Genomic DNA, 12,366 nt, shown 5'->3' with positions numbered 1-12,366 from the left:
GAAGTTAGCGCTTGTTGCTGAAGTGTTGTCTGTGAATTACTCCACCTATTAGGTGCCACTGAATGGAGAGCAGTCCTTGAAATGCGTTGGCAAACGCACATCACAAGAGTATCATCTTGGTGTTGCTTCGTTCATAAAGTCAGGCGCCAACTACGCTATCGAAGCGGAATCACAAACATGATGAAAGGTTATTTAAATGAAATTTTGTCTCGAATGATGTTTCTTGTAAAGAAGTATGTTTTGTTCAAACAAAATTTGTTTCCAACGCCACTAGTTGTACAATGCAAGACAATAAAACGGAAGCTAATTTTTTGAAACGTTTATTTTACTCCTCATATCAAAAGGCTGACAGATTGGAAATTCATTGTGGTTTTCATAAAGCAACTACGGTACTTCTTTGTGCATTATACAGTAATCTTACCTTGTGAGAAAACGGTACTATGAAATGCACGTAGATACAAAAGTATCCCAGTGTTGCTCCAGCAAAGAAAATAATATTTGATTTCATTATAGCCTCCAAAGATGTTCGGATCCACCTTTTTCAGGATCCTGATCCAGTTTTGATCTGACAAGTACAAGACCAGGTCCGATGATCCAATCCAGTGCAAAAACAATTTATATCACAAATTCTACAACTAACGTTCAGGCAACCTTGATACTCATGATAAAAGCCTTAGGGGAAGGTGGTGTTAGTTGAGTCAGTGGGTTAGTTGAGTCACCATTGTTTTCTGACTAACCAAGCATGACTTCGTGAAGATTAATTGCTAGAAACAATAAGCATTATGGGTAACTGAGTCCATCTTGCTTTAGCAGCCGTGCAAGTTATACAGGTTATACAGTCAGCAAAATGCCATTTTTTGGACTAAAATGTAAATATTTTCAGCTCAAAGTTGATTGGGATGCTGAAGCTATGCTAGGCGTAAGCAAAGATAGCGTCAAAGTTTCATATAGTTTATAGCTATCATAAGCATCGTACATTTGTGTAAGACCGATAAAGCTTTACGTATAGATAATATGTTCAATAATTGTCACGAGGAAGGATTGGGGTTGGTTGAGTCAATAGCTGCAAGGCTAGTTGAGGCAGTGACTCAACTAACCCTACCTCAGCTGAAATCTTACTTCTGAATTTGAATTGCTAAACGTGCATTATTAAATCAGTTACTTGGACAAAATGAGCTATTATGTGATTAAAATTATCCATTAGGCCTACTTTTCTGTTTAGGTTTACCCCCTCACACATCTCATTAATTACAGCCTTTGGACAGGGCTGTGTATGGCCCGTTTAAGGCCTACTACAACAGAGCATTGAGTTCCTGGCAAATAAATAATCCTGGAAAGGTTTGTAGTTTATATGATGTGGCTGGCATTATAAACCAAGCCTATGAAAATGCTTTTTCCCACAAAAATATTGCTGCCGGTTTTGAGACAACAGGGATATATCCTGTGTACAGAGACGTTTTCACTGACATAGATTTTGCTCCATCAGAAATGACCAACCGACCTTTAGAGTTACGTGTTGGGATTCAAGCTGAAAACTGTGCTTCAGAAATCAATGAACACACGGATCAGTTGTCCGCAACTTTCGAAACACCCAATATTAGTGCTGCACATCAAGCTTGTTCTAGCGTAACTTCTGCTCGGAATTCAGCTAGTTCAGAGACCACTTACGTGTCTCCAATGGAAATACTTCCAATTTTGTCAAATTTGGTTCGCGAAGCAATACAATGTGGCCCGCAGGAAAAGCATGAAAAGTATTAGATTTAACGTCACTAATTTCGATAGAATGTGTGAAATTTGGGTCTAGGCGGCATGAAGACTTTTTTTAGAGAAATGGCATGAAGTAGGGCGAAATCGAGAGAAATTAGGGTCTGGTTGCGGTAGAGACCTATTTCTATTTTCTTAGAGAAACGACATAAAGTAGGATAAAATAACCGAGGAAAATTTGGGTCTGGTTGCAGTGAAGACTCTTTTTTCAGGGAAAGACTGTGGAAACGGGCGAATTTGGGGCCATGTAACCCGCCTGGTATTGTTAATAATTTTTGTGGCCTACAGTACAAAGTAGGTTATTCCCCACTCCTAAATACAATAAACGTTCATTGATGGTATAGATCAGAGGTGCCAGATGGGAGCGGTGCCCAAGATAGACCCAAAAAGTTATGCATCTCATGAATGCCATTGCGCCTCAACTAACCCCACCCACTGACTCAACTAACCCTGCCTGCGGGGTTGGTTGAGTCAAACGGTGCTCTATGTTTGAGGTAATAAGAATGGCAATTAAACATGAGATAGCATTTTGATAAATGGATAGTAGCAAGCATACATCGTTACCTTTGTTTCACTTAGAGTTTCATAGGTGTATCTACAATAGGTAAAAAAATATAAGGAAAAATCTGAAACATGACTCAACTAACCCCACCTTCCCCCTACTGAACTCGAATGTTTTTTTGAATGATATTTTTTTAAATTAAACTCTTAATGACATGTCAATCCCAGACAGCAAACCAGTCATTTTTTACTGTGATTCAATGACTGTAGTTGCTGAATCAATATAAAAAACGACTGATTCTTTGTCTGGGATGTCATGGTTTGGTTTGGATTTGAATCTTTATCCTCGGACTGACAAAGCCTTGATAGGTTATTCCTGGTAGTTTCGCATACTTGTATATGCTCTTGACGCAGGGCTGGTTACCGAGATTGACAGAGTGAAGTTTTGCGAATGTTGAAGTCTTGTTGCCGGCTAATTGTTCCATTCACTAGGTGCCGCTGAATCAAGAGCAGTCCTGAATGCGTTGCTCAAGGTTTGTGGTACCGAAATACTGTAGAGCAAAATCCGGAAAACGGACAAAGCTGTTTTCTGCCGCAGGTGCACACCGAAACTATACCTCGTTTGATGTCACGTGAAGAATAAAATCTGGTAACATCTCATTTAGTCTTCTGCAAAAATGTTTGAATCCGAATTGAACTGAACCAAACTCGGGCTAACTAAAAATTGACTGAGCTTGCTACTCTAGGTGCAATAAGGTCTTAGTTTTCAACTGAAACTGATTTTATAGCATCTTTCGAGTGTAGGCCTACATGTTTCTTTAACTTTTATTTTCTTAAACCTGTTTCGTATATTTAACCAATAATTGACCTTAACAGCATTGACAGCCTACTTTATTGGCTGTTTGGCTCAATGTGTCATTAGACGCATGCATTACGCGCATCAAGCTGCAAAATTTTAAGAAGTTTCTTCAAACGTAGCTATTTGCTGAATTGCTAGACACTTTCAAAAACTGCATTTCTGTCGATTTATTTTTTTAATGTCCTGTAATTGGTGAAAAGTGCCTTGTTACTGAGTCAAAGCTTTCTCTACTAATTCCCTGGAAACAAAAGTTTTTGCACACAAAACGAACAGAAGCGAACATACCAACTTGGCCGGTTCCGAAAATATATCCTGAGGCTATCAAAGTTTACTCATCTTACAGTGTAGTAACATGACTGATACGGTTTGTTTAGTCGTGTTAGATCATTTGGCCTAAAAGGTTGCAGTAGGCTACACAGATGTAATTTTTTTAAATTAATTGTAACTTAATGCAAGCGAACCTACTTTTATTTACCATGCTCAAAGGTTCATATTTGGCATAGCACAGTGTGTAGTGGTCTAATAGTTACTAACAGAGCACTTCCTGATTTTGTTTTAAACCATTTTTTGTAGACGTTTCAATATTGACTTTGTATTATAAAAAACAAAGTTTTTTATTATTTTAAGCCAACAGGTCAAGCAGCCGAGAACAATTGTATTGCAACAGCCAACAACAGTTTTTTTTTTTTTTAATAAACGCAACTATTTTATATATTACCCAAAAGAGTATTCAATAAATTTGTAGGTCTACTGAAGCTACTATAGTCAAATATCATGAAATAGATAAACTAATAGTAAAAGCTTATTCTTGTTCTTTACTGAATTAGTGGCCTACATCGGTAGACAACAAAAGATCTAGCTTTACTCTAAAATAATATTAATTTCTGAAGTCATTTCTTGTCATTAGAATTTGGCATCTAGGCTTAGTCTACGTTGTGAGCTATAATAACATGTAATGGTGCAGTTAACGAAGTGAAGTAGTTGGCTGAAACATGATGGGAGGAAAATGCGCATTGCGGAGCTCACAAGGGTATATTGAATCTGAACTGATCACACTTTTCTAGCGAAGATCACGTTTTTGAGTAGTACAATATGTAAGCCGCAAAAATGGTAGTTTTAATAATAACATAGGCCAGTGGCTCCCAACACATGGGTCGCGACCCAAAGTTGGGTCGCCTGATTATTTTTTTGGGTCGCTTGTTTTTCAGGCATATTGTACTGTATCTTGGACGAAAAAATAACAATAAAAAAAATTTTAAAACGTGAAGAGATCGATTGCAAAACTGGAAAATATAAACACAAGTCATGAATCGTTTCATGTTAAGACATCGGAAAGCTTTGTAGCATAATTGTAGTACAAGAAGTTTTAACAGTATTCGTTTTTATTATTGTTAATATTATTATTAAATGTAAACCCAACAAAAATTTCAGTCTCAAGCATAAATCAACTTGCCAAAATTACGGGATATACATTGCAACGTGCACTGTATGTCACGAACACTATGTAGCACAAACCATGACAAATTTTTCCACACGTTGGGCCACACCTAGTCTGATGTGGTACAACGCATCAAAGACAAAGCCCCAAGTGCTGTATGGACTCATTGCTTTCTCCACAGAGAGGCCTTTGCTGTAAAAAAGCGGCACGAAGTGTTGAATGATGTTGTGAAGTGCATAAACTTCATCAAAGCAATCCACTAAATCGGCGTTTGTTTTCGTCTTTGTGCACTGACATGGATTCTAATTATCAAGCATTGCTGCTGCACACGGAAGTGCGATGGTTGTCACGAGGTCGTGTCCTGAAGCGAGTTTGTGATTTGCGGGAGGAGATTGCTATCTTCCTGAGGCAACAGAACTGTGTGGGATTAGCCGAGAAGTTTTTGCAAGAAGATTTCAACGCAAAAGTTGCTTACCTTGCCGCTATATTTGACTCTCTGAATTCTCTAAATTTATCTATGCAAGGCAACGGTTTTACGGTGATTGATCGCGACGCAAAAGTTTCTGCTTACCACAAAAAACTCATATTCTGGAAAAGTTATGTCACCAGAGATGAGTAGGCTACGATATATTTCCTCAGCTAACGCAGTATATTTGTGGCAAGGAAGTTGATATTAAGCAAACCATAATTGAACACCTGGAACAGTTTGCCAAAAAGTTTGTTCACTACTATGGAGAATCTCTAACACTTAAAAGCCAAAATGATTGGATAATTGATCTATTTGTTGGAAAAGATCTGCCTCAACTTCCCATCCATGTTGCAGAACAGTTTTTGGACATAACGACAGAAGCAGCAAATCGTATTTCTTTTTCGTCCTTCAAAAACAAATACCCCAAAGATTCTGCAAAAACATCCACTTTTGTGCTTCCATGTACAAAGTGTATCCCACAGTTTCAAATTTAGTGACTCAAAAACAGATTCCATTTGCAACAACTTGGCTTTGTGAGACTGGATTTAGCGCCATGTGTGTATTGAAAACTAACCAGCGAAACGGCTGAAAGTTAAAGCCGACATGCGGCTATGCCTAAGCAAAATAACGCCTTGATTTCAAAAATTCACTGACAGCAAGCAAGCCCAGCTATCTCATTAGCGATTTGATAAACATATTATTTTCGGAAAAAAGTCACTGCTTTTGTAGTGCTGTTTGTTTGCAACGCGATCTTGTATGGCTTTTAAAATACTACGACAATTTGCTTGGGTCGCAAGATTTTACCGAACTGAATTTTTTTTAAAAATGGGTCGCCTTAAAAACGAGTTGGGAACCACTGACATAGGCTATACACTACAGGGCCGTGTGAGAACCATATCGGGCTTTTTCAAAATGTAATGGTGCTGGGCCCCTATGTTTAGTGATGGCGCTTAAAAATAAGACAAGAAAGCATTTAGGATCATAAACTCTTTCAGTGTAGGAAAAAATTCATAGTTACCATTTTAGCAAAGAGTAGGCCTAGGCTAAACAACTCTTAAGTTTTTCCATCAAAAAATAGTTAAGCCTATTAGGCTAGGCTGACAATATAGTAGAGGTTATGGAAAAAGTTGAGGAAGTTGAAAAAAGTTAAAGGGGTGTATAAGTTAGAAAGCTTGCCCCCAGACAATTTTGACAAATATAATCTTGTTTTGGTCACTTGGTAGGCATTTTTAAGAACACTAATGTTTGTTTATTATCAAGACGCACGTTTGGTATGTAACCAAATTTATAAAAAATAAAAATGGGATTGGGGTAGATTAGAAGATTTGGTTTGAAATTTAAGTTAGCACGCCATTTCAAAAAAAAAATATTCACGATTACAGAAGGATTTCAACAATTTATTTGTTGAAAGTGTATAGGCTATAGCCCAGTGTGGTGTAGCCTTTCAGCAGTCTAGATCTTCGAAAATCTATCTGGGGTGTCCTTTTTATTCTCTTAATCCACTGTTGAAACTATGCAATATGCATGCTTAATTTTGCTGGGTACATGAATATAACGTGATTAAGCGAGCAAAGCAAGCGAGAAAATTTTGCTAAAATGGAAAAAAAATTACGTATTAAATGTCACCGGTACATGTAAAATTACAATATTCGAAAAACGCTGCACGAAGTAAATATTAAGTAAATAATGGCTCTAGGCAGACATGGGCCCCCAGCCGGGGGTTTGGAAAGCAGTACATACGGACTTGCATAATTTAAGCTATTGAATATCTTGCTTCTGCAGCAGAATTCTATTTTGTAAACAGCCAAAAACATTAAACAGACCAAAATGAGTGGGCCCCTAATCAGCCGTGAACACTGCTGAGTTTGGAGTCAGAAAAGATCTTAAGGCTATACAAGATTGAGCTAAACCAAAAATATCGACTCAGAAAAACGTTTCGGAACGACTCGGAAATGGGAAAATCTTTCCAACTGCAACTTCAAAATTATGGTGTTTAAAGGCATTTATTTTTGGATTAAATAGACCAAATAAAGGATGCCAATATCTAAGAAATGCGTCGAAAAATAGCTTTCTTGATTGGAATACTAATTGGTTGCTGCGGAACGTATTTCTTCCACCATACAACAAGTTGCAAAGTCAAACTAAACAAAAAGGTTGGTCACATCTCAAACATGTTAACCTTTGTGTTTAATCAAGTAGGACAGTAAAAAAAGGTTAAAGTTATGAGCAGACGACATTATTATTTTGCAAATTTAATTTTTTTTTTTTTTTAAATGTTGATTTATCCCCCCCAATCCTCAACTAACTTTGTTTGTTTGTTTATCTTTATCCTGCATTGCGGGAAAGCGGACTTGAGCGCTATGCATCGGTGTACGCCTTCCGACATACACCTGACCCACGCTGCAGCCGACGGCAATGTCTGTTTCCGGTTGTCTACTTTACTTATGACGTAAATTTGGTACTACCCATTACTCGAAATCGATCACTAGGTAGAGGCAATTATCGTAAAGTTTCTTGCCCAGAGAAACAACAGCAAGTGCGGGTGGCTGGAGTCGAACATTGCAAATTTAATTGAAAATCGATTAAAAAATTTCAGGCAATGGGACACCAACCGGCACAATTAAATTTGACGAATGTTCACTATAATCCAATGCAATCAAGCACGATTTCAGTTCCAAGTACAACTGTGAAAGATGAAGATGTATCATCAACTCTCCAGAGCTCAATTAAGTTTAAACATGACTTCACAAAAATAATGGAAGCGATCCAAACAGAAAGACAATACAATTTTCAAATGGTTTGTCAGCGAAAAGCAAACGTTGACGGGAATCAAGAAAAATCAAATTCTTACTTGCCAAAGCATGATTTTTATTCTAAAAAGTATAAGGTTGGTATCATGGTGACCTTTAGATTGCTATGGTTGGAATATTAAGAAAATTTACAATTAAATCAATAATTTTTCTTCCTATCAAAGTTGGATCAATTACATAAGTTTCAAGTTCAATTACATTACAATTAAACAAACAACGTTTTTAATACTCTTCATTTACCATTACATGCTAGAGTGCTAGACAATCGCTTTATCTGGTGAAGATAATGGTCAGATCAGTGCTCAATCTGATAAAGATCTGGACCAGATAAATTGACTGTCTGGAATTGTTTTGAAATTTGTAAATTGCAATCATGATAAAGACGCCATAGTAGCCTACAAGAAATTACATTTATATCACATCATAGTTGCCTACATTTACAAGCGCAATTTCACGAAGGCACATCTATTCCACATCGTATAGCCTACTATGTGTGCAACTTACCTAGTGTAATCGTAACTTAGACTAATTTTTGTAAAAATTCAATACATTATACAACAACACAAGTTTCAATTACAATTACAATTACACGAAAACTTGTAATTAATTACATTCAATTACAATTGTAGTTGATGCATCTCAGCTTTCTTCTGCACGTGCAGGGATCAAAATATTTTTTGTTTTTCAATTTATAGCTTTCTGTTTGTCATATCCAGAAGTGCGGATATAGCAGTTGGTTGAGAGCTATCCTTGTGATGGACGGTTATTACTCCGTTGAGTCGTATTTGAAAGGTAAAATTATCGGAAAAGAAGTGATGGAATTTGCCCAAAACCACGTGACGTTTGGAGCAATCAACGACAACGCACTTGCAAAGAAGACATGGCGAGAATCTTTCAAAGTAAGTAAAAGTCATTCAGAGCATATATGGCTACCAACATGAGATTTAAAAATTCCTTGCGTTCAAAGTAGGACCTTTAAAGAGTTTTAAAAAGGTCCAAGAATGTATCGACATAAAAGAGTAATGTTTCTCGGCATTCGAGTGAGATAAAATTTTGGGAAAGCAAATTCCCCCCAAGCTTCCCCATGGGGGCGTACGATGACCATTGTTTGGGTGTTCAATTTTTTAGAAAGTTTGAAACACATGCTTGATTTGCATAGTGACTCTTTATATCATAGTGCAGGCCCTTAGGGGAATCTTTAGGCTAAACGTGTTACACGTTGTTTTTTTGCATATTTTTGCAGTTGATCAACCCAACTTTGATTTTAGTGGGTGCCGCAACTTTTTGGGTCACGTGATCACCCCCAAATCGGGGATTTCCCCAAAAATCACGTTTCAGCTCTTTTTACGTCATTTTTGTGCAATTACATATTTGATTTTTGTATATTTTAACTTAAAAAGCACATACAAATAAGTGAGACAAAATAAACACAAAATAATTTGATTGATGACGTGATTGTGACGTCATCACATATATTTTTTGCTTTTTTAACCTATTTTGGTCGTTTGCTGTTGGTTTTAGTTGGAGTACCGGTTACTAAAACCATTTCACAATTCCTAAAAGTAGTTTCGTCATGATTGCATCTTTTATGACGTCATCATTACATTATTAAAACTAGACAACTTCAAATTCAGAAACCAAAGGTAAGTTTATTCCGAAAAAAGCGATCAAATACTCTCATTATAAGTTTTACAAATGCTTAAAATTTTACAATTGCAAGCAATAACAATAATTCCAGTACAGTATGACGCAATAACGACGTCATCAAGGGAATAACCAGAAGAGCAGCTACCAGGGGTGAATTTCCCTTTTGGTCATGCCACTTTAAAATTTAAAATAATATGTAGGCCTAATTATGATCTACAAATCAAATTAATACACGACCCCAGATGATGCAATGTCAGAGTCTTAACACTGTTAATTCAAGATGAAAAAACTAGCGGTTTTCGATGTTAAATTCCTACCATACGTAATTTGATGTTAAAAAAAATTCGTGTACGACAAGTTTTTTCAAGTTACAAGATAGAGTTTAGAAAGTCAAAAGCATTTCTTGAATGATCAGTGTGGATTGGAGATGAAACGTCAATGTGGATTGAAGATGAAACATCAGAGAGGATTGGATATTTTGTGGTCGAATTGCATGTTTCGTACTCGCATGAACAAAGACTTGTGGCATTTTATGGATTTTTTCTTACAGGAACATCGAGAGCCACAAGTAGACTGACAAAACGGAACAAGCTGATTTGCATCATTATGTTTCCAACCCCAAGCTAAAGGAGAAGGTAGTTGCTGAACATTTACGAGGCTTGATTTCCATATTTCAGCTTGATGTATCGCTCTGCGTGTATGTTGCATCAGAGCAGCTGACGTTGGTGGCAGCTTTTCAATAGTGCAACCATTGGTAAACATCATATAACGGCATTCGTCTACATCCGTGATAGTAGGACCATTGCCATAAAGAGCTACGACATACTTTTGTATGTCATTTATAGAACTAGGTGAGCTTGAGAAATTCAGAGAGTTAAATAAGCCACACATTGCGGTAAGATTAAGCATCCAACAATCCCAAGCCTTTTTTTCCAAAGACGAAACAGTATCACAGATTGTGATAGCATAAGACAAAGGTAAAGAAGCGCAAATCATCGGAGATTGAGGTAAAGATGAAACAATATCATGGATTGGAATGAAGCGAGTTTTTTCTCCAACTCCAAATTCAACCCATAGTTTACAGATTTCTAACTTGTCAAAACACGAAATTGCAATAATTACCACATTAGTAGGCTACCTACTGTTTTGACTATGGCATCGGATTTTCCATGTTTCACATGGAGAAACATACGGGTGTCTGCCTCTTCGTGATCACATGGGGAAACCTCAGACATGTCCAATGTTTGATTGTTAAGAGCTGTATTTAACGATGTTACAACAATCGTAAACAAGTTTGGGTCGACTGAAGTTATCACAGCTTGTTGAACCAGTTGATATAACGCAGTTTTGTTGCTGTCATTTCCCAAAAACTCAGACCAGTTGAGAGAAAGACGAGTATTACTTGTGACAGCCACGTAACATCCAGACCCTGTTTCTTGCAGAAGATAAGCCTCAAATAGCTACTGCCATCACAGAACATGCCAGCAGTGTGATGTCAGCCGATTATGAAGTAGTGAAAGAATCTGCCTCGAAAACCGATCACTACGTCCTTGATGGAGGGTTCTTGTTGCATCGAGTGCCATTGAAACTGGAGACAGTTATGGGTCTATTGCACACTGCACAGTCGTATGCAGATTTTACCATTCGTCATTATCGCTTAGCAACGGTGGTCTTTGATGGATATGGTGGTCCGTCTATCAAAGACAATACCCATCAAAGACGCGGCATGAACGTCCACCCGGTTGTTCACTTTTCTGTAGACACCAAGTTCATTGGAAAGAAGGAGCAGTTCTTGCCTCGAGTTTCCAACAAGGAAGGATTAATTTCTGCTCAACTGAGGAATAGAAGCTGCAATGTGATGAACGCTCCAGGTGATGCAGATGTTGACATCGTCAAGACGGCAGATGGACAGCCCTCATCGACATAGTACGACTTTAATTGGTGAAGACACGGACCTTTTAATATTGATACTACGCTATGCTGACACTGACCCAGACATTAAAGACCTCTACCTCCGCTCCGAAAAGGCTTACGCAACCAAGATACACGACATCAACAAACTTAAAGCAATCATCGGACAGGACATAATTATGGTTACAGCTCCTCTTCATTCATGCATTCACCGGTTGTGATTCAACGTCAAGGATATTTGGTATCGGGAAGAAGACGCTTTCAAGAAACTAGTGAAAAGTCAACCAATAATCAAAGAATGTGCAAATTGCTTTATTCTCCCAAATCAGACAGACCACATCATTAAGGATCTTGGAAACAAAGCTATGACCGTTATGTTTGGCAACGATGGCAGTAGTAACCTAGAAACACAGCGATACAATACATTGGTCAAGAAAATTAAAACAGCCAAATCCTTTGTTCACCCTGAACGTTTGCCACCTACATCATCCTTTACCAAATTCCACTGCCTCAGAGTTTACTACCAGATTATGGTCAGGATGGGTAGGCTACTGACGATGGTATGGATGCTCTAGACTGGGGATGGAAAATAGACAATAATCAGATGGTTCCAATCATGACGGACATGAAAGCTGCCCCGGACAACCTACTGAAAATGATCACTGCAATTGCGAATCGTGTTCACCTCACTGTAGTTGCCGGAGATATGTGCTACCATACCATGCTGGATGTGGACCATGCCAAACTGGTTCATGTGTCCATACAGCAATCACATAATTACAGACGATGACATCGAGAGTGACAGCGATGAGCATTAGTAATACTTGATCCATTTGCTTTCTTTACGCTGATTATGTCAAGAGTCTACATGACCACATCGTATGAGCTCTTTATGCCTGCTCAGTTAACTCAAATATATATAGAAATCCCTGTGATAGAAATTCACCGGGTTTTTTAATAAACAATA

At 37.7% G+C, this 12,366-nt stretch overlaps 1 protein-coding gene across 1 annotated transcript in view; it reads left to right on the top strand.

The window, feature by feature from the left end:
* Positions 1-7,786: 7,786 nt before the first annotated feature.
* Positions 7,787-12,366, top strand: part of LOC145776164 (carbohydrate sulfotransferase 11-like) — a 6,983-nt gene continuing 2,403 nt past the window's right edge. Inside the window, exons 1-2 of the mRNA XM_082587565.1 lie at positions 7,787-7,918; positions 8,537-8,740. Of these exons, the coding sequence (XP_082443691.1) occupies positions 7,787-7,918; positions 8,537-8,740 (336 nt within the window). The remainder of the gene's footprint in view (positions 7,919-8,536; positions 8,741-12,366) is intronic.

Source organism: Aplidium turbinatum, chromosome 8 (genome assembly GCF_918807975.1).
Source record: "Aplidium turbinatum chromosome 8, kaAplTurb1.1, whole genome shotgun sequence".
NCBI classification, from domain to species: domain Eukaryota; kingdom Metazoa; phylum Chordata; class Ascidiacea; order Aplousobranchia; family Polyclinidae; genus Aplidium; species Aplidium turbinatum.
The sequence above is the reverse complement of the archived record's forward strand: the minus strand, read 5'-3'. Positions and strand labels throughout refer to the sequence as shown.